The 13,692-nt window shown below is 42.6% G+C and overlaps 1 protein-coding gene across 7 annotated transcripts in view; it reads right to left on the bottom strand.

The window, feature by feature from the left end:
• Positions 1–13,692, bottom strand: part of SLIT3 (slit guidance ligand 3) — a 513,774-nt gene that overhangs the window by 212,510 nt on the left and 287,572 nt on the right. For 6 of the 7 annotated variants that reach the window (XM_048960347.1, XM_048960350.1, XM_048960348.1 and 3 more), the window contains one exon: positions 2,809–2,937. The exons of the other annotated variant lie outside the window; for it this stretch is intronic. In XM_048960347.1, coding sequence (XP_048816304.1) covers positions 2,809–2,937 — 129 coding nt within the window. The remainder of the gene's footprint in view (positions 1–2,808; positions 2,938–13,692) is intronic. 7 annotated transcript variants of the gene reach the window in all.

The following is a 13,692-nucleotide window of genomic DNA, read 5'->3' as shown; positions in this document are numbered from 1 at the left end:
ACCGCAAACTGTATCATAGTTGACACAAAAAGCCATTTTGTTTTATCGTTTCCAAGCCAGCCAAATTTATGTCATCTGAGAAATGTGTATCACCCAGGGTAAGGACAACAATCCATCCTGCAGATTTATGTTTACAAGCACTTTAATAAATGTTCCTATTTGAACATCCATACAAACCATAAGCATCCAGTATGTTTGGAGCACTACGTTCAGTTTTTGTGAGCAGATCTTTAACTTCCACAGTAATGTTTAACCAAAGCAGCGTGGCACTACTATACATCCTGCAGGAGCAGGGCACAGAGCATATGTGACAAGCCTTCCACATATTCACTAGGGAGTGTTTCTTTCCTTCTGCAAGAAACCATAGGACTATTTATTTAATTCACTAAAGCAAATGGTATTCATCTATTTTTGGCATTTATGTGATCGCTGTAGTACTGGAGAGCCTCACTCTTTAATACATTTATTCATTCTCCCTGCAGACGCACAGCTGTCAGCAGCACAATGAGGTTTTATAAAATTTCAGGAACTGAGTGCACCGCTTCCACTTCCACTTACCTACATCATTTCTAAATTAAAATGTGCTTCCCCAGCCTCAGGACATGTAAAATACCAACCCAAAGGAGAGAACGGGGTAAGTTTCTATCGGAACTGCTGAATGTCACTTATTGCAATGGACAATTATTGATAATGTTACTATTGTTGCATACCAAACTGATAAATACATAGGTAAAAATATGTCTAACAGCACTGACTTTTTACTGAATTGCAGTGCTTGAAAGTAAAAATACCCTCAAAAACCCTACTGATACCTGATATCATCCTGCACACTTGGTTCTTGGATAGAATGGAAAAGTAGCCAGGTAAAGAAGCCTTGCTCCTAGATTTCCTGCTGGATCCCTGTTAGCCAGGAGAAATGAACTGCTGGGCAACAAATAGCTTAACCCTGGATCTAAAACTCCACAGTTTAGAAATCTGGTACGAAGGGACACCCACAGTCTGCAATACAACACATGCTGCCAAAATGAGACAACAGGTCACCTCCAGAGGGCTTAATTCCACCTTGCAGGACGCTCTGGTAAGTTGACTTTAAAGTCAGCATTTAACTACGAATGCACGAGCAGAAATGTGAAAGCTATTCAATTAAAACCAGCAAAGTCAGAATAATAAAATAACCATCCTTCATTCAAATTTTAAAAGGTGATGGTTTATCATTGAAAAGATAGTCAGCACATCAAACTCATTTTTACAGCTTTTTAAAAATTTCCCTAGAAGTTACAGACTTCAGCCTTTTTGTCTGAACATAGGCTAGTTGTTGTGTGCTTCTTTTAAAGAAAAATATTTCATTTTAAAAAGTAATCACATCAACCTCCAGGTCACATTAGACATTGTGATTTCTTAAAAATAAATGGCTGCATGTCTAAGCTGTTCACTCACATTTACTTGGTAGCCTCTGAATAATGATTCTACAAAGCCAACAAAACTGAAGTCATGAACAGAGACCTAAAAGTAAACTTGATCCATTCAAACTTTGAAACATTTGTGCTGAGTGGCATGGTTTGTGTTGTTTTTTTTTTCCTCCTGATTGTAATCCATAAATCTGTTCATAGCAGACAGCTGCTTCCTCTGCCAGGACTGCAGCAACAAGAAAGAAATCTTGTGCAAGACAGCTTTCACTCTTAAGTAAGATCAGACAGCAGTTCGGGATGAAATGAGCATACCATTGCCTTAACTGACCCCTTAAAGAAATCTCAAGCATCTAATTCACTTTGAAATGTGAAAGCACTTACACAAAACAGAGAAGACCAAGCTTTGTCCCTCACAATCAAAGCAACGCATCTTCTATAAGTAGGTAAAGAGGGTACCTGCACAACCCTGGCTCCACTGCACCTCTCCCATCCTTCTCAGTCACTCCTGAGTGCTGCACACCCACTTGTGACAGCCTGCTGCAGGCCCCTCAGTAACCCCTAGTGACGCCCACCAGCTGCTGCATGAGGACTGGAAGAGTCACGGCTCCCAGCAGCCTGCAGCACAACGCTGAGAGCTAAAAGCAAGCAGCATCCCTCCCCCCCCCAATATACCCCACCACCAAAACTGCTCAGCCAAATGCGAGCCCCGGGTTTCAGGGAACCAACCGAAGCAACCCACAAAACCTTGCAGCAGCCACCTTCCAGCCAAGCCTGGCTTTAAAGGCAGGATGGAACACAGCTGATGCTGCACAGGAGCTGAGCTGAAGTATATAAATAAAATGCAAAGGAAAGCAAAGGTAAAACTTGTGTATGGGGCTACGAAGGGGCCATAAAAGCAGAAAGAACTCAACCTCTTTCTAATACTGCCTCTCACGGCTGAAGGATCCTTTTACTACAACATGTCACATGAAACTGTTTTTAATATGCACAAAAAATGGCAGGGTTGGCTGCACTGAGAAGTGGACTGGGCTTGGGAATGCTGCAGGAATGCTGCAGGACTGAGCACAAACCCTCTGCATGTACAGCCCTCATGCACCACGCCAGAGCTCTACGGGAGCACGTTAAGTTATCTGCTTAAATGAGAGTTAATTTATGACTTCTTTTTCTAGGGAAAAGAATCATTTTGTATTCTGGTCTGATTGTATCGTGGCTGCCTTATAAGCACCTTTTGACAGACAGGATATTGAGATGGAATTATACAGTGAAATAATCCCGATCACTGTTGAACGTCTCATGTTCCTTCCAAAGGAGGTCTGAGATCCTCACTTCCTCTGGTAAAACAAAAGAAAGGAAGAACTCCAGGTGTGAAACTAATGAACAAGAGCTGTGTGCACATTACCTCAGAGTTACAGCTCTGCTGTTGGAAACCAATTGAAAAAATAACTCCAAAGAGTACGGAGAACTGGAGTGGAGTTTACTTCCATATGAAGACAGAATTCTCTCATTTGTTCCTCTGACATTTGTGGAACTAGCAAAGGATAAACAAAAGCAAAATTAGATCCCACGGGCTTTTGTTAGGAAAAAATAGTAGAGGAGAATGGCATTCTGTGGCAAAAATCAGCTGTGCAAATGGGACCATCATCTCAGGGCCGTTCCCAGTGCTGCTAGCCTACTTTCTTCCATCTGATCTTAAATAAAATAATTTTTATTGTTACCTACCTCAGAGGTATTTCATTAAGGCTAATATCAGATGTAAACCTAGACAATCAACATTACATTATTTCTATTAACCTCCAAACCCATTTGAGCGTCTGAGGATTCCTTCTATGCTTCGTTCAAGCTAGATCCCTATTTTACATTAGACATATTGAAAACACTGCAGATCCCAAGCACAAAAGCTTTTTAAAGAATAAAATAAAAGAAGAATCCTCCACTGGATCTCCACAATATCCATGCATGAGCAACCTGATCTACCGTAGGGGTCCTTGTTCACTGCAGGGCATTGGACTGGATGACCTTTAAAGGACTCTTCCAACTCAAACGATTCTATGATTCAATGTGATTTACACAATCTCAGCTGCACACACCCATGTATCAATACCTGCTGTATAAACACGGTAAACATATGTTCACCCCCCCCCCCCCAAAAAAAAATAAATTAAAAGTCTGTAAAATAAAATTATGCCGTTACAGTTGAAGTTTTGTTTTCCTCCAAAAACGTTTTCCTTTCAAGGCACAACAATCTCAGACTGAACTGAACTGCAGATGGCTTTGTTTTCCTAAGGCCCCTTTATCTCATGGATCCACCCAAGTGCACTACGTGAACGGTGAAGCCGCGTACCAGACTAAACGAGAAGCATAAGCATTCCCTTCTGCGCTTCCTATAAGGCAAGAAATTGCACAGGCACTGCTGTTGTTTGCAGCCCTAGCCTGCTTGCACACAGGGGCTGCAGTGGGGGAAGCTGTGACTGCGGCACAGCAGCAGCCATGCTGGGGTAGGGGGAGCATGCATCTCATTCCATGGCCAAGGAGGAGCGGGGCCTCTATTTCCCTGATCAATTACTGGAATTAATTTTTGAACCTAAGTCAAACCCTCCTGGGGAAAACAAGAATTCATCGACTAGTTTGCATCAGGTTTTCATCACTGAAATTTACACAATTTAAAATAACATCTGTATTATCCAGAAAAGTAATGCGGGAGCTTTAAGAATTAAGGGAGTTTTATTCACCCGGAAAGGTACAATAAATCCGTGAGTACTTTTGCCTGTTTACAAGATGAAAAATCAAAACTTAATCCCAACGAAATGGTAAAACAGCTTCAGAGCAGGGACACGTGCAGCATCTCTGTCTCAAAACCCAAACCATTGCCTCTCCCACCAACTGCAAGCAGCAGCCCGGCGCTCCTTGTCCTGCACAGGAGGGCTCCTGCAGCAGCAGCCCTGCCCTCCCTGCACCAAAACTTGTGCTGGGTGGAGAGGGGAAGACTCAGATTGTGGCTTCACCTTCCGTCTGACTGGAAGGGTCAAGAGGAGAATGCAAACTTTATTCTGGTGGTGGATGGTATTCAGAGCCCCCATTTATTCACGGGTGCTGCCCTGCAATGCTGTTGCTGTGCTGCTTTGGCTTAGAGACGACACGCTCTGACCCCGCTGTGCCCAGCACTGCACCAGAATAACTCAACACAAAAGGTTTGCATTAAATGTAATGAAGCAGATGACAAAATCAATAAACCTGGAGTGGTGCGGCTATCATAAAAATGATGTAAATTCAGAGTTCACAGTGGTTATGAAGCTATTTAGGATTATAATTAAAACCAGCACTTTTTTTTTTTTTTCAGAATAAAAGCTCCTTTGACAATCATAGATGAATGCTACAGGAAATTTTCAACAAATGCATTCAGAATTAAGAAATGGCACAAAGACAGCATAAATTACCCAAAGATAAACTGTAGGTGTAGGCTAGCCTAAACAAGTACAAAATAAAGAAAATTTGATTTTCATCCTTTTTCAACTGATGTCACAAGCCATTTTAATCAAGTTTTATATCAAAAGGACAGTAAGAATACCACATAGCCCGCTTTTAAATCGTGGTATTTTCTGGAGTTGATTTCTGTCAAAGAGACTTCTACAAGAGCATTAAAACAAAAAAGGGCCAAATCTGCTATCCATTATTCTCCATCAGAAAGCAGCACTGCAGCACGGGTGCTGCGTCAAAAATGTATCTATGCTTATTAGGATGAAGAACAACAAGTCCAGAAAACGGCGTGCAGTGCTCAGCAAAGTGTGCTTCATCCCTGCAAGCATCCACAGCCACATCGGCTCTTGGTGGCTGACCCCAGCCCTGATCACAGACCTCACTCTGGCTCAGGGCTGAGCCTGAGCTCCTCATCCAGCAGCAAGGAGCTCGATCCCACTGCTGGGCCGTGGGCACAGCTTTGCTGGTGGCTGCCACATGGAACCCTGCTGCTGCTGAGCCACCTGCAGCACTGCGAGACCAACCGCTGCAGGAGAAGGCAATGCAGTGCAGAACACAAAGCATCGGAATGACCAGAACTGAATCGGAAGTAGATTCTGCTCCGCTTAGGTCTGTATGGTACGCTTGTCTGTCCTGTGGGCAGCATTAGGATTTTACCATATGAAGAAGGAAAGGTGCAGCCTTCAAATGATGTTTAAAACACATTTCTCAAAAATAAAAAATAAGATTGCTATTTATGCTTGTCTGAAGCTGATAAGGAATAATTAAACATCTGCGCTTTGCCTAAAATTGATGTCTGTTACAGTGAAAATGCTGCACACAAAAGTAGAGTGAATCGAAATAACATACAGCTGTATTGGAGGTGCTCAGCTCTGATTATCATCAAAATATTCATTTTTGAAAAATATTAAATATCATCATGTTAAATGCCATCAATTAAATGCCATTTCCTAGGCTGTGATGTACCATAGGCTTATGTACTTCTGTTTTATCACTAGAGCACACTTAGGAGGTATTTCAGCTTTTATTTATCTGGCATTTTACTAAGGGGAAGCAACCTTTAGAGTGTGGAAATTTGTTTCTTGGGAGCGACGCTTTGGCTTTCAGGAGTTGTTGGTGACAGATCCCTCATGGCTGCTCAAATCACAACTGCGGGCATCCACAGAACAAAGACACCTGAACTGCAATGGCACAGCAGAACAGAGCCGACAGCCAGCCCACCTAATGCAGGTGTTTTCATTTACAAAACATCACTGGTGTGTTTTCCAATCTGTGAAATCAATCTCAAGTGAGGTACAAATGGTAGTTTAGCGCATTCAACAGATTTCAGATCATTCTGTGCTCGTGCGCCCACCTGGTGTTTTATTTATTAGCTAGAGACATGGGAAAGGGATTATATAACCTAAAATGTGTTTTAAAAATGCAAGCTTGGTCTGATCACACTACCAAACGCAACATACGTTTAAATACTTCATGAAATGGATCTGGAGTTTTCCAGTGTTGATCAGGAGTGTTGCAGAGCTTGCAGCTTATTGCTCTGCAGACATTTCTGCCATTGCGCCTTTGTGCACTTGGGACCATCTCAAATTCTTCAGGAGCATGGAAAGCACAGCATTCCCCTGGGCAGCCCTGCTCTAAGGAGTGTCCTGCAGTGCGGGACTGGCCCCTGCAGCTCAACACATGGAGAGATGACCAAGCACTGCTGCAGAGCCTGCACAGAAATGGTCTCTCACAAGTGAAATAACACACTAGGTCCAAGACTACTGCCAAACCAGCACCTCTTCGTACCAGCGAACAGTGCAAAAACCCCACAAAACTTCTCCCCAGGAGGCAATTCTGAAGAATGATGAGCCCTTACAGTGTGAAAAGAGATGCTAGCAAACGTGCCAAGATCGTAATGGCACTTGGAAAAAATAATACTGCTTGGCCATCGCAATAATCTGGTAGAAAGCACAGCTATTTAGAAGGCACTCTTCAGAAGCAGCTTTGATGTCTCTGATGTAAATGGGACAGGGCGGGCAGTACGGCAGCTTCAGCTGGGGACTGACACAGCAGTGCACTTCCTCCCTCCATCTCCTGCCTGCCACAAGTCAGGCTGCACAGCATTCAGATTCTCTTCACTTTTTGCCTCCAAGTTTTACTATAACATAGGACAAGAGAACTTATTTAGAAGGATCAGGGTAGGTAGATTTTAAAGGTTAGTGATTCAGAATGGAATAAGCTAGAAGACAGGAAAGCCCTGTGTGTCAAGCTGCCCTCAGGCAGTACAGCGAGCAGCGGCTCCCCAAGCAAAACTGTGCTAGCAGCCGGGGTCAGTCCCTGCAAAGATGCTCACAGCCCTGGGACACAAGGCCTGCCTGAGGATGGCCCTGTGCATGGGACTGAGCAGAGATAACATCGTGAGCACAAAGCATCCCGACTCAGAATCTCTGCTTGGTTGGTTTTGCATATCTCACCTTAAGTGCATGCTGCATTGTGGAGCGAACATGCGCGTGCATTTCAATCAATCATATCTTTTAAATGAGATAATTGTGAAATATATGCATTTTGCATTCATTATAAGGGGTAGAACAGATGGCAAAGGCTCAATCTAATCTATTCATAAAATTAACTTACGCTGTAGGTGATGTTTTTCCATAGAAAGTGGAAAGTTGGTAACGTGTTATTTTAATGTTATAATAATATTGCATCACAATGGAACTTCTAGGAAAGCGAAGGCGATGGCCGCAGCGATACCGCCTGAATTCATTACAGTCACTATCACAATGAATACCAATTACAGGAGACAGAAAGGAGGACATTGCTGGAATACATTGAGCACAGTGTGAATTTACAAATAAGGAGGACTAAAATTGTTTACAAATTATTCTGGTTAAGGTAATGCGATCTTTTCACCCTCTATAGAGTGCAAGGGGTCTGACTCTGACTCTGACAAGTACTTCCAAATTGCTGATGGTGCTTCAATACCTCCGAACTGTTATGCCAGCTCTGAAAACACTCAAAAATACCCACTGAGATCAAAGCAACCTGAAATTTGTTCCAAAAGAGAAAAAAATATTTATGTATGGGTTTTAAAAATATCCTGTGCCCCCTTCACATCATCAGGCACATCATCAGGTACCAACGCCTGCTGCTCAGCCCGTCCAACGACACATAAGCAATCCAACATCAATAGTTGATTCTCCTCCTGCCATTCACTGCTTTGACTGAGGTTAAGCACAGACTGCAGTAGAACTCATTGCAGATTTTACACCAAACAAGTGGGAAATATTGCCAACTTTTTATCTCCCTCTTTTAATTCTGCTTTATTGCAAACAGCAACAGTAAAACTGAGACTCTACACAAATGTCTTGAAAGCAGAGCCAGGAATTTTGGAGGGCTCAGGACAATGGCTTCCTTTGGGAACCCAGTCCAAAGCAGGTTAAGCTTCTAGTGTCACATTTCATTGATATATCTTGTGTATTTACATACAGCAAATAATTCACCATCACTTTCTTTCTACTAGGGAAATGGCTACACACATCGATCATCATTTCCTTAGGCTTATTCATTATTTTAACTAATTTGACAGGTATATTTAATTATTTCTATCCTATAGCTGACTAGCGAATATGAGAAATATGATCTGCAGTGCGGGGTTGCAGTAGAACATTTTTGGTTTGTGTAAGTGAATGCAAAATACCTCTCAACATAAAGAGCAAATTCAGCTTTTTCCAAAACCTGAATGTGCAATCTAGATGTTTAATTTCTGTAAAAGTCACATGGATCAATGGTAATAGCAGGTGCAGGCAGAATTGAGGGCATCTTCCAAGAAAAGCCATTTAGCAATAGTCACAATAGTATTTTACAGTACTCATATGGCTCCAATTTTTATGTTGCATAGGTAATGTAAGTACTTGGAAAATAAATAGACGTACAGAGATGGTCAATGCTACATATGTGCTGACATATATCTGCGTATTTTAGAAATACTAAATGCTGAATTTTGTCCTCAAATGGAACCTTTAGGGTTATGAAGCAGATTATCCACAATTTCTCAAGCGATCCCAGGGTAGAAGGAAAGCAGCTTCCAGGCCCAGTAACATGAACTATTATGCAATGTACAACTGTGAAATATTTAGACACATGCAAGAAGCCCATATTAACATGATAGATGAACCTGTCAGCTTGTGCTTTTCTGCATCCCACTGCTACAAAATTCTGCCTTTTAGTAAAAGCCTAAAAAAGGAAAAAGACAGAAGATGGGAATTCTATTGAATCAAGAACAAGAAATGACAGCAGCTCCTCCTCAAAGAAGTGCATGACTCAGTTGGTGGGTGAGGGTGGCCCCAGCTCCCCTGCACTCAGCTGCAGGCATTCTCCCCTACAGCATATGTGTACACTGGCTTTCCTTTCAGGTTTGCAGTCTTGCTTGCAGGGAGATGCTGACATGCAGAAGGGCACCTTACACAGCACAGTTTGAGCTGCCCTACCTGGCCCTGCAGCAGCTCCCTGATGCGGCACATGGGGGCTGCACAGACACAGCCACTGACTGCAAGTAAACACACTCTGTCTGTCCAGGATATCCCTCTGCACTCTCCCTGTTTACAGAAGTGGCTTTTCCTTTAGCCTGAAAGGTGCAGGATGGGAATGAGTGGCACAGGAGCAAAGGCTTTGGAAAGCACGCAGTGGGTCTGCTGCTGCTTCAGATTCAGACAGTTCTCTGCTTGAGGGGAAATCTATTGATTTTCCCTACTGCAGTGCTGCAAACAGAGGAAAAACTTCTGTCAGCAGATAACAAAAGGGCAGCGACTTGTTAGGATCTGCTAGATCTGCCCTGCACATTTCTTACGGGGCAGTACCAAGTCCCAGTATCACCATTTCTGCAGGAATCATGTGCTTTGTGACCCCACACAGCTCACAGCCCAACAAGAGCACAGAGCAGGGAGAAGCAGGAGCACGCGGCCTGTAGGTACTGGCAACACCTGGCAACACAGGCACTGCTGCTGGGAACCTCTGTCTGAGCCACCTCCTCTTCCTATTGCGGGAATGCAAGAATGCCTCAGCAGAGAAATGCTCGTCTGGATGCCAAGATATGATACATGCAGAAACTCAGGCAGTGGCTTAATATATTTTTGTGACGGAAGGCTGCAGCTGATAGTGCTGCGTTAGCCCAAAGCTCAACAAGACCCAGATCCACATGCTTTAATTCTAGAAATAAGTGTGCTTACTCAGGGCTAGAGTCCTGCAAGAAACATTTCCTGCTCTCTAGGTAATAGCTAACAGAAATTGAACACAGGTGTGCTCTGCAGCCTGGCCCTCTCCTGCCCTTGCTCCTTCAGTTCTTTATCAGAACAGTGAGCACAATTTATGCATCGATTCTACAATACTTTCAAAGTGTCAATTCTCTCCAAATTCCCATATAAATGGACTGTTGTAATGGACATTGTGTGTTCCTGAGACTTGCTAAACGCCACATAATTACTTCTATGTTTTAATTAGAAAAAGACTTGCTAACTTATTCTTGCTGTGTGCAGATTCTTCCTTGGCATTTCATAGTTAAACAGCAGAAAACACTTCATATGAAAATAGTTCACACAACTAAACATGGCCCTCTTGGGAATTTTAACATCACTTCACCAGGAGCTGCTTTGTCTTGTGCAAAACACTGCCCTCTGTGACACAAAAAAGCTCTTCTTTAGCATAGACCTTAGTAAGACTACTTCTGGGCTCTCTATACCGCTAAGAGAATGAGATGAAAACCTTTTACCATTTAAAATGAAATGCATGGTGAAAAATATCCTGACACACTGCCTTCTCCAACATTTCATTTTATATTTCTTATCATCTTAGATTTTATTTTTTAATGGCCAAACCGTATTGTACTGTACCAGTCCTGCAGTGCTGCTGCTAGAGGAACCTCGCCATCTCACTTTCATTCTCCAGCACATGCAGCAGCATTTACTTGGCATTTGTTCAGTCAGTGTTTTTACACCAATATGCTCCAGGTGGAAACACCTGCTGTCTGTGCTGCCTGTTGCAATGGCCACGCTGAGACAGGGCAGCTCTTGCTGGGCTTGCAGATAGCACTCACTCAATTTACAGGGAGCCCCTGCACTGTGTATTTCAGAGCCAATATCCAAAGGGACTTCGTGCCCTGCCTCAGGCTCCCATAACAATTTCTCTGCAACTGTCTGTGAGTGGAAACTTTCCAAACTGCGCTTAAAAGCAGTCTTAATTGGGATACTTTAATGGTCCATCAATTGCTGTGTTCTCACTGCAGTATCTACAGAGGTATTGTTTCTGTATAATGTTGGCACTTTTTTATTTTCAAAGAATCTGGAAGAACTTGAGACCACGTTAAATATTAAGCCATGAGAACAGAGACAATTCAGAGCCAATCTTTTCCTACATGAGTTTTAAAGATTGATTGGAAAGGGCAGTGTGAAAGAACATGTGACTGACTGCTTCTCATGTCTAAGTCTCCAAGATCCCTCAAAAACATGCCTCAAAGGCTGAAGGAACTCTGAGACAGAGCAATAAATCTGCAAAGTGATAACCAGAGAAAACAGCCAAGCCTGCTGCTATCACATCAGAGCATCTGTGTCAGAGAGGCTCCCGGTGCAGGTGCTGGAGCAGCTGAGTGGCACTGAGGGACAGAGGCCTGCTCTCTCCCACCAGGTGCTCAAGCAGTCACGCTCATTGGTACGATCATTCCTGCAGCTCCAAAGGGAGCATTTTGGCTGCCAAACTGAGATGGAGAATGGGAATTGGCACGTTGAACCTTTCTGCTTACAGCTTTAAATATTAACTTGGTTCAGCTTGCATCACAGCCGCACAGTTACTGCTGCAGAAACAGTAACGCGTTTCCAGGAGTGAGTTGGCTCAAGATTTTCTCACATTCTTCTCAGCTACTCATAGGCAACTCATATGGCTGGAAGCAACAGTCATCTAGTGAACCATCCTGGACACAACATTCATATGTTAATCACTGAGAAAAGTGAGTACAGATCTTAGTGAAGCTGTGGAGAAGTCTGCTTCCCATTGTAACAAACAGGACTGGGGATCCGATGAGCAGATCCATTCATTAGAGCACTGAGCTCTGCTGAGCTGGAGGTTGAACAAAATGACCTCCAGAAGCAGCTCCCAACCATGATAACATCTGTATTCCTGAAAGATGGAAAGTGTGACTACAAGAAAGCAAGTCTGATTCCGTGTCTCTTACAGCAAAATAATAGATACTGCCTAACGTGACAATCACAATTTTTATTAAAGCTTTAGATCCTGACATTTATAGAGTGCCTCTAAGTACTGCAGCCAGCCATCCCTTGATATCAGCTCATGGAAAGGTGAGACCCTGATTCCTTCTGTGCTGAGGCTGGGTGTGTAAATCAAAGAACACCTGTGATTTTTCTGACATCTCACCAGAGAGGAGTAAATCAACTCTGAATGTGAACTTTGCTATTTTAAATGAAGCTACAGAACTAACAGTGAATTATGGCTGGGAAAGCTAGACTTTCTGAAACAAAACACTATCTATTGTTCCCTTACGCAGAGTAAGTAAAGTTCATGCTAACGTAAGTGCCATGCTTCTGTCTAAAATCCACACGCTTCTTCCCCCTATAAACAATATTTTCCAATGTTTTCTCTCCTCTTTCACTGTACTTTAAAAACCAGATCCATTCACATAGGTCCTCTGATGTTCACCCACTGAGGAGGAACACTAAAGCCAAGGCTTAGATGAATTTAGCCTACTTCTTACAATATGATTTCTCTTGACGAGTTTCAGGAAAAAAGCCACTCTGCCTGGGTAGCAAAACTCCCTTCTGCACAGAGACAAGGAACAAACACTGAAGAATCATAAGCCTGACAGCCCAATACCTGCAGAAACAGCTGTTAGTTACATGACGTAAAAATCCTCACACTGTCCTTGTGCCAACCAACATACATTAGGAACCTTGCACAGAGCTCAGAGGGAGCTGGAGTGTCTCACAACATTGCTCCTGTGCCTATTTTTTCTGGTCTGGGGGAGGTAATGTGCAGCTTTTCTTTTGTATTACAGTCTCCTTTCCACTATCCCCATGATGTGATATAATCATTACCGGATGAAGTGCCAGAACTGCACTTTGCCCTTGAATGCAGATAGAATCATAGAATCATAGAATCACCAAGGTTGGAAAAGACCTAAAAGATCATCCAGGTGATGCTCTGATTCACATCCACTGCCCTTAATGGTTTCTGTGCTGCCCAAAGAAAAAAAAATCATCTAGGCATTTAAGAGGTTAATTGGGCAAAGAAATGAAGACAAAGCATAAGTATGTCACAGTAATGTTCATTAGAAGTGTTTTCTTTTATATTTCCAGCAGATTTTTATACTATGTAAACTAAAAAAAAAAAATAATTAAAAAAAATCACACTATTTACCCTGTGCTTACTGCATTTAACATGGTGGGGGCTCAGACTTCAGCTGGACAGTGAGCTGTGGTAACACTACCAATACTGATGGCCCTGAAATGGCTCTGAGAGTGGCTCTGTTTTCTCAGGAAACCCTGGGTTTCTGCCAACATGCTGCCTGTTATTTCCTTTTTCAATTTACTGTGTGTTGACTCTAATGATGCACTTGTGTGTGTGTGCAGGTGTGCACCTAAATGCATTTCTGATATGTAACATACAAGTAACTTGGAATCATACAATTGAAAGTCTTTGTTTACACATTTATATAACTATGCCAAGTTAAGGCAAACAAGATTTGTTAGCGCCAACAGTAAAACCCACTGTTCATCCTGTAATTGCTTTTAAAAATTATTTTTGTTTTCAATACTGACTGTCA

This window comes from Lagopus muta, chromosome 14 (assembly GCF_023343835.1).
Source record: "Lagopus muta isolate bLagMut1 chromosome 14, bLagMut1 primary, whole genome shotgun sequence".
Taxonomy (NCBI): domain Eukaryota; kingdom Metazoa; phylum Chordata; class Aves; order Galliformes; family Phasianidae; genus Lagopus; species Lagopus muta.
Note: the sequence above shows the minus strand (reverse complement) of the source record. Positions and strands in the feature narration are given on the sequence as shown.